The sequence below is a fragment of the Salvelinus namaycush genome, chromosome 15, assembly GCF_016432855.1.
Source record: "Salvelinus namaycush isolate Seneca chromosome 15, SaNama_1.0, whole genome shotgun sequence".
NCBI classification, from domain to species: Eukaryota; Metazoa; Chordata; class Actinopteri; order Salmoniformes; family Salmonidae; genus Salvelinus; species Salvelinus namaycush.
Genome location: NC_052321.1, coordinates 26,268,119 through 26,286,606, shown reverse-complemented (window position 1 = coordinate 26,286,606; position 18,488 = coordinate 26,268,119). Strand labels below are relative to the sequence as shown.

Here is an 18,488-nt window from a genome sequence, read left to right as displayed (position 1 = left end):
TTATTGGGACATCAAAATATCCGAAAGTGGTTTTATTTAATTCGAGACACATTAGACGTCAACCTTACAGCTTTCCCCTGCATTGCTGTGTATCAAAGAAGAGCTTCTGTCCAATGCCAGTGTTTCTGGACCATGGTTACATTTTTAAGATTCACTATATATACGAAAGTATGTGGACACCCCTTCAAATTAGTGGATTTGGCTATTTCAGCCACACCCATTGCCACACCACCATGCAATCTCCATAGACAAAAATTAGCAATAGAGCCTTACTGAAGAGCTCAGTGACTTTGAACGTGGCACCATCACAGGATGCCACCATTCCAACAAGTCAGTTTGTCAAATTTCTGCCCTGCTAGAGCTGCCCCGGTCAACTGTAAGTGCTGTTATTATGAAGTGGAAACGTCTAGACGCAACAATGGCTCAGCCGCGAAGTGGTAGACCACACAAGCTTACCGAACGGGACTGCCGAGTGCTGAAGCACGTAGCATGTAAAAGTAATCTGTTATCGGTTGCAACACTCACTACCAAGTTCCAAACTGCCTCTGGAAGCAACGTCAGCACTATAACTTTTTCGTCGGGAGCTTCATGAAATGGGATTCCATGGCCGAGCAGTGGCTGGAGTGGTGTAAGAGCGTTCTCTGATGATTCTGTGCTTCCAACTTTGTGGCAACAGTTTGGGAAAAGCCTTTTCCTGTTTCACCATGACAATGCCCCAGTGCACAGTGAGATCCATACAGAAATGGTATGTCGAGATCAGTGTGGAAGAACTTGACTTGCCTGCACAGAGCCCTGACCTCAACCCCATTGAACACATTTGGGATGAATTGGAATGGCGACTGCGAGCCAGGCGTAATCGCCCAACATCAGTGCCCGACCACACTAATGCTCTTGTGGCTGAATGGAAGCAAGTCCGTGCAGCAATGTTCCACATCTAGTGGAAAGCCTTCCCAGAAGAGTGGAGGCTGTTTTAGCAGCAAAGCGGGGACCAACTCCATATTAATGGCTATGATTTTGTAATGAGATGTTCAATGAGCAGGCGTTCACATGCTTTTGGTCATGTAGTGTTGGTGCTTCTATATTAACTGGAATTAATTTTGATTAATTATTATTTTATGACATTATAGCCATAGTCTTCCCGATGTGTTTTACTTTACTGTAATATTAGCATAAACGAACAAAGTATGTTTCTGTGTACGACATTATGCTTTCAAAATGTTCTTCCCTGTGGCAACACACTCATCCAGACTGCAGTATTCACAGTAAGTGCATATACACTCTTCTTTATTTCTTATACATTTGAACACGTTTCATTGTTTGAAACATAATTTTGAAATTATTTTTTATACATGTAAATCAACATACCTGACCAGAGATTAAAAGTTATCATGGTTATTTAGATCACCTGAAATTCTGTACAAGCACTTCATACAAAATTAAATATTTCTGCATCAAAAACATACTTTTATAAGTAATGCAGGAAGACACTAAGTACTGTAAATTGATTCCACTAGATTAAAGATAGAGTATTCCGCTGAGTTACTGGCCGGAATTCAGTCATTTCAGATAGAGTTTTTAAGCCCTTCAGAAGTGTGTTTGATTTGCACAGCAGAGTGCCCAGGATGGAGGGACTTGACACTTGATTTAGAAACAAGCAGTCCTGTGGCATGATCTATCCCTATTGTTGAATGAATGAGTGGAAACCGCATGAAGGTTTGTGATTTGGATTAGGTTTACAGTTCTTTAGTCTTGTGTTGACCTGATGTCATCAGTAAGTGAAGTTGCTCTCCAGCCATGAGCTGATCTCTGCCTTGTTCCTCCTGACCCACTCAATGTTGTTCTTCACTGTTTCTAGAGCTTGCTGCCTAGGCATCTCCCCAGCCCCGGCATTAGGGTTCAGCTTGAAAAAGTGCTCCATCTAAAATACAACCAAACGGTCAGTCATAAACACAGCCACAGTCTAAAGGCACAATCCACATTGACTGATCTATCTTAAATTGGAGCACACTAGTGCTTGTTTTCGATTTAAGTGGTTTAATGTTAGATTGAGTTATTCCAGTTCTATGAATAGAAGGGCTCTGTCCTAACCTGCCACAGCTGTAGCTCTGTGTTGTAGGTGGTGCTGATTCTGGTCAGCAGGCGTCCCAGGTTCCTGTCATTGATGGTGTATCTGTAAGAAAACAAAAGGAGGCTTAGTTGCTGCTGATTCAGTCAATTTACTTACAGCATCGCATTCCATGTAGTCACTGTCACTTCAATGACTCTGGGCTCAGTGACTCTCCATTCAGACTCAGAGAAGTGAATCAGAGAATGGGCTCACCTGTTCACTAGGTAGTTCCAGTTGAGGATGACCCAGTTCCAGGCCATGGTCTTGCCGTAGCGATTCAGAGAGACATAGCGGACCACAGTGAACAGATCCTGAGTCCTCACAATACTCTCATCTTTACACGCCTCCAGTAAGCTGTGAAACAACACAACACCATTATCTTAAGCACCATTCTCATAAGCCATATCTAGCTGAACAAACTAAAATATTCCCAGAAAAAAAGTATCACACTTTTGCCAATAAATGTACTCTCGCTCTAGTAATAACTTTTCAATGGATTATGTTAAGAAGTGATTTTGAATAATGCTTTTAAAAATTATATATAAAGAGAAAATATGAAGAGAATGATTGTTTTTTATTTACTTATTCAGAAGACTGATGTTCTCCACAGATGCCAATCCATACAAGAGCTTGTCCTTCTCTTGGGCCAAGCTCTCTGTTTTGTATCTCTCAAACATTACGTTCCACTTCAACCCAGTGCCTGAGTTCTTCATGCCGTAGCGATACACCAGCAAGCGCAGGTTCACCCCCACAGTGCTAGAGGTCAAAGGTCATGTTACCATTTGGGCTTAGTGGGATAAACAGGATTTTAGGAATAGGAATGCTAATAAAGTAGTTAGTTATGTCCATGTATGGCAGATTGGTTTAGTAAGGAGATCATGTGTCATTTTAGTGATTTTATTCAAGAGTCAAGACTAATACTGTATTTACCTGATGGTTCCTGCGATCCATTGGTCAAATATAGCAGATGCTTCATTTAGCACTTCCTGGTCACCCATTTGACAAGCAATTTCCAGGACTGTCTCACGCAACAGCCTATACAAAACCAATATAGACAATACAGTTTATGATCAATATTCAGTAAATACACCAATGATCTGTCAAATACAGTAGACCGCCTCTCCTAGTCTTACCTATCTCTCTGGCTTCCCACGTCGTCCCATCCCAGTTGCCTGGAGATAGTCTGCACATGCTCACGGAATAATTTCTGTAGGGAAAGTAAGTGACACCCCATGTATGAGTAAGCTCACATAAGATTATTATTTTGTGTATGTGCGTGTGTGTTCTGGTTGGCCAGCAGAGGGCAAAATTCACCTATTATTATTTTATTTTTTAAATGACTCACCTGGAATTTGGGGTAAAGAACAGTGTCATCTGATAACATGTCTTGCACATAGGCGATGGAAGAAGACACACGTTTCCAGACGATGTACTCAGTCTCATTGGTCAGGTATTTTGTCAGGTTGAATGCATTTCCATAATCGACAACGTCTGCCCTGATGAGGCCGATAAGACAACGACATTATGTTTAATCTCAGTTTTATTGACAGATGTACTTCAAGTAAATGTCAGTAGTGTTAATTTACCTTCCCAGAGCAAAGACATCATCAATGTAACTGCATCGGTCAGCAGCGTCTAACTCCTAGTAAAGAAAGTGTCATGCTGATTACTACAAGTTTAACCTATGAACTGGTAAGATTAAAACAATTAATATTGCATCTGATACAATAGTAGCAGTTTGAATTATATTACCTGGTGATTTGTTTGGAGTTGTTGACTAATTGTGCTCCATATGCTGTCAGGGTAATTGACTCTGTAAAATCCAATGTGGTCGTTGTTGACCTTCAGGAGTCCGTCCGTAGCAGGGGAATAGCCAGCTAATACTAGCTCTATTTGTATGACAGACGAACGTGTATGACTTAAATTTGACTAAATGCATGATATTACCAGAGGCTGGAAATGTAATGTTAAAAAGGTCAAGTCTAGGATTTGGTCAGAAGTATCTTTACCTGGACTGGACTTGTTGAACATGATGGAAATAGACGTATTGCTATCCACTGAGTACCACTTAACAGGGATGTTCCACTTGTAACTAAAATAAAAACATAGCCATTTTAGGATTTACAGGTTTCTCCTAATAAATATAGCTGAATCTACATCCATGGGGAAATCAATCAATGATCACAAAGGGATTTGATAGTGCTGTGAATAACTGACCTGAGTGGTGAGGGTGGCTGGGTGGGATTAGCATTGGGGTCCAACAAGAATCTTTGCTGGGTGAGTTTGCTCTGAGCGTCGATGGTAGACAGGTCCAGTACTGGGTAGCCCATCTGTTTGGTCCATGTGTCCATCACTTCTGCTACAGGCAACCCACTCACCTGCAAACAAAATGTTTTCGTGTATATCATACACATAAAAACACAAAGTTAGATGCAGTGAAATAATATCAATAATATCAACAATTTATATATTTTTAAATTCCTACGACCAAATTAGATATGACAAACATACATGAGCAAGTGACGCCCAAAAGTTGTCTGTTTTGGCATTCTCAAAGTGGAAATCTTTCAAGTATTTCTGTTGAAGGGAGAGAAAAACAGGTTACCAGCAATTTATCAATGTGGCCATCCATAGATTTAATGATAAATCAAATGTAGGCTATGTATTGCTATGACCCTTTCAAGTTAAGTATTACCATGGTAGAGTGTCTGACAGTAATCATCATTTTAATTCAACAAGGAAGGGATTGCATCTCCCTAACACTCGCTATTACCACATGATTCCGCTATTGACTGAATAGGAATCAAGAGACTTGTTGTAAGGATACTTCTATCTACTTTACGTCAGATGAAATGGACTCTTACCCGACAGCCATCCCTGAAGTTGTCTCGACCCAACCAGTCCTCCACCATCCTGAGAATTGATGCCCCCTAGAATAACAGTTACAGGAACATGTTTGGAATGAATTTAAAGACTAATTTCATTTCATTACATTTTATTTAATCCCATGAAGTAAGGTGAAAAGAGGCACAGTTTAAGATTACCTTGCTGTAGGATATGCTATCAAACACAGAGGTAATCTGAGCCGGAGTTGATACATCCACAATGATTGGATGGGAGGTGACGAGGGCATCGTCCACCATGACAGGAAGTACATCACTGATGATCATGATGTCACGCTGGTAAAGACAGAGACCGAAGTAGATTTAGAATGTATTCATAACCAGAGTTGGGGTTAAAGCAATTCCATTTCAAATCACTCAATTCAGGATCTGTCAGATGGACTCACCATTCCCCAGAGGGGCTCAGCCTTCTCTACACCGATGTACTCAAAGAAACTGGCAAAGCCCTCATTTAGCCAAAGGTCATCCCACCAATCCATGGTCACGATGTTCCCGAACCACTGCAGGGTTACAACATGCAAAGTTATCTTCCAGCTGACTTTATTTACAAACAAGTGTGTATGGGTGAGTGTGAGGGCGTGCGTGCATGTGTGTGTGAGTGCGTGTGTGTTCTGGATACTCCAGCCACAGTGGGACTCAAAGATAGTTGGACTCATAAATAGCAGGTGAGCCAAGGACACAAAATAACAGAGAAACACACACATACCAGGCAAAGCTCCAACAACACAATATTTTCATGCACACAAAATATCATAGCATGCAGTTTAACACTCTACAGCTCTGCATACAGTATAAAACATAAAACACAGAACAAAGTTACAGACACAATAAGAGCATATAAAACCCACATAGTTTCTACTGGTATTTACTAGTGAAGTCAAGTACTACTCTCACTTTTTCAAATTTTCTTATGATATACTCATATATATATATATATATTTCACCTTTATTTAACCAGAAAAAGCCCATTGAGACCCAGAGTCTCTTTTTCAAGGGAGACCTGGCCAAGAAGGCAGCAACAATCAATACATGACATAATTAAAACATACAACAATACAATACAACAACATGATCCAGCCCCAAAAAAGCATTTACACTCCTCCGTAACAGTCTCCCATTAATATTTTTAATTCATTCAGTGGCTCTAACATATCTAGATGAAGCATGGATTGTAGATTATTCCATGCGTCTGGTGCACAAGAGAGAAGGCAGTCTTGCCTAATACTGTGAATGTACTGGGGACTTTAAGTAGCAACCACCTAGCAGACGGGGTATGGTAACTTCTGGTGGTGAAGGAGACCAGACTACAGAGGTAAAGAGGGAGTTTACCCAAAAGTGCTTTGTAGATGAACACATACAAATGTATCCTTCTGAGCATATAAAGTGAGGTCCAACCTACCATATGGTACAATGTGCAATGGTGGGTGAGTGACTTGGCATTTGTAATAAAGCGCAAGGATGAATGATAAACAGTGTCCAGTCTCAGTAAGACGGAGGAGGCTGCATGCATATGCAACAAGTCACCATAATCAATAACAGAGAGAAAAGTGTCCTGAACAAGCTTCTTTCTAGCCATAAGCAGGAAGCAAGACTTATTACGAAAATAAAAACCCAATTTCCATTTAAGCTTTGTCACAATATTATCCACATGAACCTTAAAGGACAACTTGTCATCCAACCAAATACCTAGGTCACTTTTTCATTGACACTTTTTCAATGGATAAGCCACCAGATGTGACAATGCTAATGTTCTCTGGCAGAGTTCTAGCTCTGGTAAAGGTCATGAATTTAGTTTTTTGTATATTCAAGACCAATTTGAGATCATAAAGGGAGGCCTGCAGTGATTGAAAAGCAGTCTGGAGCTCTTCAACAGCCTGAACCAGAGAAGGAGCACATGAATATATAACTGTATCATCTGCATATAGTAACTTTGCTTGGTTGCATCCCATTTCCCAAATCATTAATAAAAATTGAGAACAACTGTCGTAGCAGAATCAGAATTAGTTAGGTAACATAGATAAATAAGATGTTTTATTTACTTTATACTTGTCATTAGAATGTCTTCTTTTGGACTATACTGTTGGAAGTTGCATTTTCCTTTCTCCTCTAGGGAAAAGTCACTTGGGGCCCAGAGAGGGGAGAGGCCAGGCTTGTCTTTTACATATCTGGTAATATGCAGAATATCAGAAAGGGAGAAGTCCGGTTTGAACATTGTCTTTCATAGGGGAATATATCTGTGAAACCATGTGAAGGACTCCACTATGTCTGTACTCCAGTAACTCCCTAATTTTCCCATTGGGGGGGAGGAGTATGGCAGTGTCTGGAACCATTATACCACCCCTCTTTCATAGTATATGACCTAGAGGTTCACTCCCCTTAGTGAGCTTCTCCAGGAGTGGGGAGAAGAGGGGGTGTATTTGAGATGAGGGTATCTAGAATTGACAATTGATATATGCCATTGGATGAGGTAATGTTTTGGTACTACGAAGTACCAAGAACGAGAAGTAGAACCTTGCCCAAGAGACCAAACTGAACGATAATTTATAGCTAATGCTATCTGGCTATGGGATACTCCTCTCTCAAGTAAATTTCTTTCTTTGTGAAGTTCCTAAGATCTGTGGTTCGTCATGTGAGTTGAGAGGGGTGTATCTTGGCTATAAAATATACTAAGAATTGTTTTGTAAGCACTCTCAGAGCATTCATTTATAGACACTGAATTGATCTGAGAGTCAAAGGGCTATGGTGAAGCTCATATAATTAAAGATGGAGTTTAAAATATAACTCTGACTTGTGTGTGGTTTGTAAACTCTCATCATTTAGTAATACAGGAAATTACCACGACACAACACATGAGCTAAAATGGAACCCTGGGGCACACCTCTATTAATCTCAAGAAAGCTAGACTTGTGATTGTCAGTATATACACATTGTGTTCTGTCAGAAAGATAGTTCCTAAACCAATTTACTGCCCCTTCACTGAGACCAATGTTTCTGAGTCTAGCTAGCAACAATTCATGGTCAACTGAATCAAAGGCCTTTGATGAATCCACAAACAGAGCAGCACAATGTTGCTTTTTATCATGTCCATTAATGATGTTGTTTGCCACTGCCATAGCTGCAGTTGTGGTGCTGTGCCCCGATCTAAAGCCAGACTGAACCACGCTCAATATGTTCTTTTCAATTAAGAAGTTTAACTGTGAGTTCACTAGGGACTCATAGACTTTGGCCAGGATAGGGCGTTTAGAGATAGGACAATAGTTATTAGCATCTGAGGGATCTCCACCCTTTAGCAGTGGGAGGACATAAGCTGATTTCCAAATGCTGGGTATGGATTTGTAGACCTCAATGTAAGACACAGACATATATTGCTATATATTGCTATTTATGGATTACCGGAGTGTTTTATTTCTTTATGACTGGATCACTATCTGAACTGCACATTGTAAGCATGTTTGTTGTAACTCTGGGATGTGGTTGCAACTGTGCTGATATTCACCTTCCTGTAAACAGCACCCAGTTCGCACTTGCCCCTCAGTCCTGTCACTTTGGACAGTTCATAAAACTTTATGGACAGCACCATCACCCTCTTATTGCCCAAAAAAGAACTAAAGGTCCTCATTGTTGCACATCATAAAAGGCTTGATGGATAACTGGAGGGCTGACGTAAGTCAATAGAACACTATCATTCCCATGACCAATTTCATGGGCAATATAAAACCATTCCATGCTATTGATTGATACAAAGATAGGGTTGTTCTCTTTTCCAAACTTTGAGCTCTGCCGCTAACACGTGCTTCACGACTTTTCCCTCATCATTTGGGCTTCATCATGGTGACACAATACCATCAGTGGTGACCCGTCATTCAGGGCAGGGCCACACTTGTTTAGCTATAAAATACATACAGTATATACAGTATGTATACAGTTGAAGTCAGAAGTTTACATACACCTTAGCCAAATACATTTAAACTCAGTTTTTCACAATTCCTGACATTTAAGTAAAAATTCACTGTCTTAGGTCAGTTAGTATCACCACTTTATTTTAAGAATGTGACATGTCAGAATAATAGAAGAGAGAATTATTTCTTTCAGCTTTTATTTCTTTCATCACATTCCCAGTGGGTCAGAAGTTTACATTAGTACTTGGTAGCATTGCCTTCAAATTGTTTAACTTGGGTCAAACGTTTCAGGTAGCCTTCCACAAGCTTCCCACAATAAGTTGGGTGAATTTTGTCCCATTCCTCCTGACAGAGCTTGTGTAACTGAGTCAGGTTTGTAGGCCTCCTTGCTCGCACACGCTTTTTCAGTTCTGCCCACACATTTTATATGGGATTGAGGTCAGGGCTTTGTGATGGCCACTCCAATACCTTGACTTTGTTGTCCTTAAGCCATTTTGCCACAACTTTGGAAGTATCCTTGGGATCTGTCACGACTTCCGCCGAAGTCGGTACCTCTCCTTGTTCGAGCGGTGTTCGGCCGTCGACGTCACCGATCTTCTAGCCATCACTGATCCATTTTTCATTTTCCATTGGTTTTGTCTTGTCTTCCTTCATACCTGGTTCCAATCCCATCAATTACATGTTGTGTATTTAACCCTCTGTTTCCCATCATGTCCTTGTCGGAGATTGTTTATTTGTATGTTTGTGTATTATGTATTGGTGCGCGACGGGTTCTTGTACCCACTTTTATTTATTTTGGTTTTGGAGTTTTTGTTAAGTTTATTAAACGACTCCATTTATACCAAGTTTGATTCTCCTGTGCCTGACTTCCCTGCCACTTACACACACGTTGTTACAGGATCATTGTCCATTTGGAAGACCGATTTGTGACCAAGCTTTAACTTCCTGACTGATGTCTTGAGATGTTGCTTCAATATATCCACATAATTTTTCTTTCTCATGATGCCATCTATTTTGTGAAGTGCACCAGACCCTCCTGCAGAAAAGCACTCCCACAACATGATGCTGCCACCACAGTGCTTCACGGTTGGGATTGTGTTCTTCAGCTTGCAAGCCTCCCCCTTTTCCCTCCAAACATAACGAGGGTCATTATGGCCAAACAGTTGTATTTTTGTTTCATCAGACCAGAGGACATTTCTCCAAAAAGTCCAAACTTTGTCCCCATGTGCAGTTGCAAACCGTAGCCTGGCTTTTTTATGGCGGTTTTGGAGCAGTGGCTTCTTCTTTGCTGAGCGGCCTTTCAGGTTATGTCGAGATAGGACTCGTTTTACAGTGAATATAGATACTTTTGTACCTGTTTCCTCCAGCATCTTCACAAGGTCCTTTGCTGTTGTTCTGGGATTGATTTGCACTTTTCGCACCAAAGTACGTTCATCTCTAGGAGACAGACGCATCTCCTTCCTGAGCGGTATGACAGCTACGTGGTCCCATGGTGTTTATACTTGCGTACTATTGTTTGTACAGATGAACGTGGTACCTTCAGGCATTTGGAAATTGCTCCCAAGGATGAACCAGACTTGTGGAGGTCTCCAATTTTTTTCTGAGGTCTTGGCTGATTTCTTTTGATTTTCCCATGATGTCAAGCAAAGAGGCACTGAGTTTGAAGGTAGGCCTTGAAATACATCCACAGGTACACCTCCAATTGACTCAAATGATGTCAATTAGCCTATCAGAAGCTTCTAAAGCCATTACATAATTTTCTGGAATTTTCTAAGCTTTTTAAAAGCACAGTCAACTTAGTGTATGTAAACTTCTGACCTACTGGAATTGTGATACAGTGAATTACAAGTGAAATAATCTGTCTGTAAACAATTGTTGGAGAAATGACTTGTGTCATGCACAAAGTAGATGTCCTTGCCAAAACTATAGTTTGTTAACAAGAAATTTGTGGAGTGGTTGAAAAACGAGTTTTAATGACTCTAACCTAAGTGTATGTAAACTTCTGACTTCAACTGTATGTACAGTTATAAAAATAATTGCCTGTTTTGCATGTTAGTTTGGCATTAATTCATGTCACATATCAGTTTGAAAACTGTAAAAAAAAAAAAAAATGTATTAAAAACATGGTCTCTATCTTGAGTAAGGCAGCTCCAAAATGCAGGTATTTCCGTCTAGCTCAGTGCTTTCTGTGGTTGAGAGGCAGCCAGCGGAATATACAGAGCGTAGGTGTTGGTAATCTTCTTTAGTTGTGCCATGATTGGCTCAGTGTTCTGTCACTCATGGGGACACTATGTCACCACAGAATCTACAGGGAGAGCTAGGCAGTTCAAGCTCCCTTGGGTGCTGCCATAGATTTACATTAGAAGTACCCATCCAAGAAGGCTCAAGGTCATCAGCCACAGATAAAATGTATGCCAAATCATGTTATATCTACCGTAGCTTTGATTGGACTGATCATGTTACTTTCTAAATCTTAGCTAGCAAGCTAGACAAGCAGTCATCATCACGTCAACAATCTACTGGCAATTCCTCTTCAATCCTTGTCATATAAAGATAAATTATAGATAAAAGGTATCAGTGCTCATCGTCCATCGGACATAAACATTACACAACAAGTCGGAAATCGCAAATTCAACAATGAGTGGGTTGGAAGGAATCAGTGGCTAACTGCAAGCGTTGCAAAGCAATCACTATTTTGCTTCGACAGCCTGCTATTCGGTGGAGAGGGTGTGTGGTCCAAGTCTGGGTTTAAGGATTTAAAACATCTGTCTGAAAGTGTCTCTTTTCCAAGCTTAAAAATATAAACATTGGGGCCTCCCGAGTGGCACAGTGGTCTAAGGCACTGCATCGCACTGCATCGCTAGCTGTGCCACTAGAGATTCTGGGTTTGAGTCCAGGCTCTGTCACAGCTGGCCATGACCCTCCCCAAACCCAGGGGAGGGTTTGGCTGGCAGGGATGTCCTTGTCGCGCACTAGAGACTCCTGTGGCGGGCCGGGTGCAGTGCACGCTGACACGGTTGCCAGGTTAACGGTGTTTCCTCTGACATATTGGTGCGGCTGGCTTCCGGGTTAAGTGGGCATTGTGTCAAGAAGCAGTGCGGCTTGGTTGTGTTTCGAAGGACGCACGGCTCTTAACCTTCACCTCTCCCAGGTCCGTACAGGAGTTGCAGCAATGAGACAAGACTGTAACTACCAATTGGATACCATGAAAAAGGGGTAAAAAGATAAACATTCACTTGCAACACCATGGGCCAGAAAAGGTTGAATACATTGGCCATGCTGTCAATCCAGCATGACTTCTGCTGTGTTCAAAACAACTAGAAACTCGAAACTGGGAATTCTCAGACTTCAGTGACGAGCTCCGACCGGGAAAATACGTTTTGAACAGTCATCCAACTCGGAATTCCAAACCGAGAACTATGGCCTCTTCTAGAGCACCGACCTGAAGATCACTGATGTCATGATTCAACCTTGTTTCTTTTCCAGACTTCCCAGTTGTGTTGAAAGCCCCTTTGACAACAAGATGTGACCACAAGAAGGACCACTGCGCCACCTCCCTGTCCAAGTGAGCACAGCACAACAACGGTGAGTCCAAAAATGGCTTGTATGCTGCTGCATAAATTAGCTCATGTGCTTTTCTTCATGAGGAGAGGATACTAAATAATGTTGTTGGATCTGTAACCATGTTTGCCAGTGGCATTCTCTTCCCATTCAAATATTTGTTTTCATACAAAAAGTTCAGTAATAGACCCATGTAATTCCAGTTGATATTGTGAGGGTCGTTTTTTGTTTTGTTGTCACCGTTATAGTGCAATTAATGTGTTGTTTAGTGTTTTGTTGTGTAGTGGCTTTGCTGGCATGCATTTAAAAAAAAATTTGCCCCACCAAAATGTACATGCTAAAATCGTCACTGAATACCGTAATATCATTTTGGGGTGATTGAGCTTGGGTCCCTCTATGACTATGACTATGAAATATGTTTTTTAATTTTCCACTATAAGATGTTTTCCATTAGTTTTCCACTATAACATGACTAATGAATAACTCTTGAACGATTTCTCGTGGTTGTGTTTCTGTTGTGGGAATGTTGGAGACAGGTGTTTCTCACCTGGTGGACCAGCTCATGAGCGATGACGCTAGCCACACGTTGTTTGTTGTACGATGACGACTGGTTCTCATCATAGAGGAGGTTGGCCTCCCTGTAGGTGATCAGACCCCAGTTCTCCATGGCACCTGTGCCAAAGTCAGGGATGGCAATCTTATCTGGAAAAACAAAACAAAAAAATTGCAAGCATGTGTGTATAAGGCATTATGAATTAATTGTATCCAGTAGTTATAACAGTTCACAAACAGAGGAGATCTCAAATTACCTAGCTTTGGGATGGAGTATGTCATGTCGAAATATTCCTCAAAGTAGTCAAAAATGATCTTGGTTGTGTTAGCAGCATACTCTGCTGTCGCAATTTGTGCAGGCTGTGCATAGATTCGCAACTGGAAGAAAAGGATTAAAAGCAGAGTTGTTGAGGTAGGTTATGGGAGTGTGTATACACTACAGTATGTGCAAGCATGCCTGTGTGCATACATGCGTGCATTTACATTTAATCAACACAATATTTATACTTTTTTAGATTTTCTCCAAAACAGTGTAAAGTTTAACTAACTGCTGAAATCTCAAAACAAAAGTCCAACAGCTATGACACAGATTGGAGACCAAAATTAAATAAACTTTTTACTAAGCTTTTATACCATTTAAAACTTTGAACTGGACAGGCTTTAGGTAAAGTGTTACAATATTTATCTCAATATACTCTGTAGACTATAAAATATGACTTTCAACAGTTCAACAGTAAATATTTTCTTAGTTTAAGGTAGTAGAGGGACCAGTGAAAATGACTGCTGAGAAAAATTACAAGTACTTACAGGAATTCCTCTAGATGATTTCCTTTCCACAAACGTAAACTGGTGCACAGCAAAACATACCAAATAGGTACTCATTGGAACGGATCTCTGGAAGGACGTTTTGATCTTATTGTCAGGAAGCAGCTCTGGGGCGCCCTGGAGAGGAAGAAGGTCTGTGGTTTAATACAGATGCGAGTCAGCCTCTCTTATGGTTGTGTTCTCAGCACCAAGGACCCAGAGCAAAAGATTGATGGCTCCTGCTTTCGCATTAATGGCACTGAATCTCTTCTCCCTCTTAGTGACTCCCATTGCAGCTTCAAGTAAACTAACGGATAACACTATGCGCACCTTTTTTGTGATAGATTGTGATACATTATATGCATTTATTTGGTATGTTTTATAAGGAGCAATTTGTTACTATTTGTTTTTCTTGCATAGACTGTACCTCCACTGGCATATTGGAGAGGGCTTCATAGTCCTTGTCATGGGTGATGGAAATCTTGTAGGTGGCCTTTTGGTTTGGCTCATCAAAACAGGGGAAAGATTTGCGGGCGTCTGTCGGCTCATGGTCGGTGGCAGCAATTTTTCTTGGAAGAAAAAGAAACATGGCAACAAGTCACCCCTTTATATTACTTTTTATTAGACTGTTGTGTACAAAAAATGTTTAAGTATGCAGAGTTTACTGGATTGTGGCTGCTAAATGTGCTTGAGCAAAGAGAAAATTGACACTTCATGGCCAATGCTGCAAGTAGCTCACTACACCTGTCCACCTTTCAAGTCATACTTATTGACACACTAGAAACTACACTACAGTCGTGGCCAAAAGTTTTGAGAATGAAAATTAATATTTGTGTCACAAAGTCTGCTGCCTCAGTTTGTATGATGGCAATTTGCATATACTCCAGAATGTTATGAAGTGATCAGATGAATTGCAATTAATTGCAAAGTCCCTCTTTGCCATGCAAATGAACTGAATCCCCAAAAACCTTTCCACTGCATTTCAGCCCTGCCACAAAAGGACCAGCTGACATCATGTCAGTGATTCTCTCGTTAACACAGGTGTGAGTGTTGACGAGGACAAGGCTGGAGATCACTCTGTCATGCTGATTGAGTTCGAATAACAGACTGGAAGCTTCAAAAGGAGGGTGGTGCTTGGAATCATTGTTCTTCCTCTGTCAACCATGATTACCTGCAAGGAAACACGTGCCGTCATCATTGCTTTGCACAAAAAGGGCTTCACAGGCAAGGATATTGCTGCCAGTAAGATTGCACCTAAATCAACCATTTATCAGATCATCAAGAACTTCAAGGAGAGAGGTTCAATTGTTGTGAAGAAGGCTTCAGGGCGCCCAAGAAAGTCCAGCAAGCGCCAGGACCGTCTCCTAACGTTGATTCAGCTGCGGGATCGGGGCACCACCAGTACAGAGCTTGCTCAGGAATGGCAGCAGGCAGGTGTGAGTGCATCTGCACGCACAGTGATGCGAAGACTTTTGGAGGATGGCCTGGTGTCAAAAAGGGCAGCAAAGAAGCCACTTCTCTCCAGGAAAAACATCAGGGACAGACTGATATTCTGCAAAAAGTACAGGGATTGGACTGCTGAGGACTGAGGTAAAGTCATTTTCTCTGATGAATCCCCTTTCCGATTGTTTGGGGCATCCGGAAAAAAGCTTGTCCGGAGAAGACAAGGTGAGCGCTACCATCAGTCCGGTGTCATGCCAACAGTAAAGCATCTTGAGACCATTCATGTGTGGGGTTGCTTCTCAGCCAAGGGAGTGGGCTCACTCACAATTTTGCCTAAGAACACAGCCATGAATAAAGAATGGTACCAACACATCCTCCGAGAGCAACTTCTCCCAACCATCTAGGAACAGTTTGGTGATGAACAATGCATTTTCCAGCATGATGTAGCACCTTGCAATAAGGCAAAAGTGATAACTAAGTGGCTCGGGGAACAAAACATCGATATTTGGGGTCCATGGCCAGGAAACTCCCCAGACCTTATTGTGGTCAATCCTTAAGAGGCGGTTGGACAAACAAAAACCCACAAATTCTGACAAACTCCAAGCATTGATTATGCAAGAATGGGCTGCCATCAGTCAGGATGTGGCCCAGAAGTTAATTGACAGCATGCTAGGGCGGATTGCAGAGGTCTTGAAAAAGAAGGGTCAACTTAATGTAATTGTCAATAAAAGCCTTTGCCACTTATGAAATGCTTGTAATTATACTTCAGTATTCCATAGTAACATCTGACAAAAATATCTAAAGACACTGAAGCAGCAAACTTTGTGGAAATTAATATTTGTGTCATTCTCAAAACTTTTGGCCACGACTGTACATTATCAACACTATCATTTTAACTTTGAATAACAGCAACTTAACCGATAACGTACTGTGACGGGTAAATATACTCTTACATAAAGGAGGTTCAACCATGGTCCTATTAGTGATAAGAATCAATGCACTCCCTGGGAAAATAAAAATTATGTTTATTTTTCCCTCAGTGGTTTCATCCCATTACACCCCTGTCTCTTTAGTGTGACATAAAGTACAAACAGATGGTGTGCTGCTGGGCCTCATGTGCACACACACGCACGCATGCATGGACGCATACACACACAGACAAGCACAGATGCACACACTCACACTCAGCTAAACTCAGCTGTCAACACTCAGATTACGTCTCGTAAACTTGTTCCCAAAAGGAAATTGTCCTTGAAGGAATTTGGCTGAGGGTCTAAAGTTCTGCAGATTTTCTTCCCTATCCCACATTGCATATTGGAGTCATGGTTATAGATCTATTCAAATGGGTCCAAAGTAGCATATGCAGCTCTCATAACACTGAGCATGTGAGGGATTTAGTTGCATTGTAACCATTCTCAGCAATCATTAATTTATGTCTTCATAAATATTGTCTTTCCCTAACGCCTCGATCAGACGGACAGCGTCATTGCTTCAATGCTACGTAATAAATTCTGCAGTTAAACATTTTAACTGGATATGTGTGTAATAAAAGTTAAAAGTTCACCTTTTGATACTATTTCTGTCAAGTATACGAATACAATTTGATGCATACGTTGGATATATCCAACGTATTCACCACAACAGAACACAGAACGCACTGCAACTGCCTCTGCAACATAATGCTGCAAGGCAAATGCAGCGTTCCATTGGAAATGAAGGTACTTCTGGTGTACCAAAATGCATACATGCATGGAGACACACAAAAACATACTGAAATACACCCAATCTATAACCACAAATGCATGCCTCGAAGGACTTACTTGGTGGCCCCATTTTCTGTGTAGGTGACTCTGTAGAAGCCCACCAGAGATCCGTTGAGCCAGCCCTGGAAGTCCAGGGTGAGAATGTACACCTCATTGGGCTTGGTGGCCGCAAGCTCCTCCACCGCCTCCACTACGACATACTCCTGCAGTTTGAACTCAAAGCAACCCTTGATGGCCACAGTCACATCCCTCTGAGCCTGTGGGGTTTTCAGGACAAGCCTGGGGACTGCCCTGACGAACGTCTCTCGGATGTGGAGCCACAGGTGCCTCGTGGGTCGTCTCACCTCCAGGTGCACGGACACATTCCCCATGTAGAGGTCAGTGGTCAGGTCAGGCTCCAGGTGGAGGTCATAGTGCACCGGCTTCACGTAGTCCGGCAGCCGGAAATTCTTCCAGTCCCCATCAGTGTTGTTGGAGGGCTTGCAGGGCCCCCTGTCAGCTGGTGGGGGAGTGGAGGTGGGCTTGGGGGGTCCCTCGGTGGGGGCCGGGTCAGCCGGGGTACTGTCGGGCTGTGTGAGGCCCACCCCCAGCCCCACAGCTACAGCTGACACCACCACAACAGCACAGATGAGGGCCGCGTGCTTTCCTCGGATCCAATAACTCTTCTCCTCCTTCTCAAAGTCCAGGCTTTCAACCATGGTGCCCGCCTTGGTGGCGCAAGACCAAATGCCGTGGCCTCAGATATCTTCTGAATCCCCTACTGGAGGAATAACGTGAGGGAAGAAAACACTATTTCCTGATCAGATTTCCAAGGGGTTGCAGCTGAGAGATAGCACAACGCCAAGCTGCTTTAAAACTGACCACAGATCAGTTCCTGTAAAACCTGATAAAAGAGAACCCTAGGCTGAGCTAATCTGAAACTAACAGCATATCATTCAGAGTTCCAGCATATCAAAGATGAAAAACTATTGGTCTGAGTTGATCCAAGCTCAGTCTGCCTGCCATCGAGTGCAAGGCTGCCTGTGGGAGGTGGAGAGAGGTTAGCTGGAGCGGTGGAGAGGAGTTGGAGAAGGAGGAGTAGGGTTGCTGAGGGGGAGTCTACAATAGAGAGAGGGAATACCATGCACTGGAGGCAAATCTTATACACTAATGCAGGGCAGTTTTTTTCAGTGGGCATTGCGTATACATATACTCACTTCTTAATCCACACTCATACATATCAAAGTAGTGTAGTGGAGGTAAAGGCCTACGCCATATCAATTATGTACATTGCCTTCGGGAAGTATTCAGACCAATTTACTTTTTCCACATTTTGTTACGTTACAGCCTTATTCTAAAATACATAAACATTTTAAAAATCCTCAGCATTCTACACACAATACCCCATAATGACAAAGTGAAAACAGGTTTTAGACATTTTTGCAAATTTATTAAAACAAAAAAACTACAACGCCTT

At 41.8% G+C, this 18,488-nt stretch overlaps 1 protein-coding gene across 1 annotated transcript; it reads right to left on the bottom strand.

Annotated features, from left to right (window-relative positions):
* Nucleotides 1-1,302: 1,302 nt before the first annotated feature.
* On the bottom strand, nucleotides 1,303-17,856 carry LOC120059907 (glutamyl aminopeptidase-like). Its single transcript, XM_039008982.1, has 20 exons — nucleotides 17,090-17,856; nucleotides 14,254-14,395; nucleotides 13,830-13,964; nucleotides 13,280-13,400; nucleotides 13,018-13,172; nucleotides 5,397-5,510; nucleotides 5,152-5,286; nucleotides 4,972-5,037; nucleotides 4,619-4,684; nucleotides 4,325-4,485; nucleotides 4,117-4,199; nucleotides 3,860-3,996; nucleotides 3,694-3,749; nucleotides 3,453-3,603; nucleotides 3,241-3,314; nucleotides 3,038-3,142; nucleotides 2,690-2,863; nucleotides 2,321-2,461; nucleotides 2,089-2,170; nucleotides 1,303-1,918 (listed from the first exon to the last, which is right to left on the bottom strand). Exons 1-20 carry the CDS (start codon nucleotides 17,728-17,730, stop codon nucleotides 1,769-1,771), a joined length of 2,889 nt encoding a protein of 962 aa, XP_038864910.1. The 5' UTR covers nucleotides 17,731-17,856; the 3' UTR covers nucleotides 1,303-1,768.
* Nucleotides 17,857-18,488: the final 632 nt, after the last annotated feature.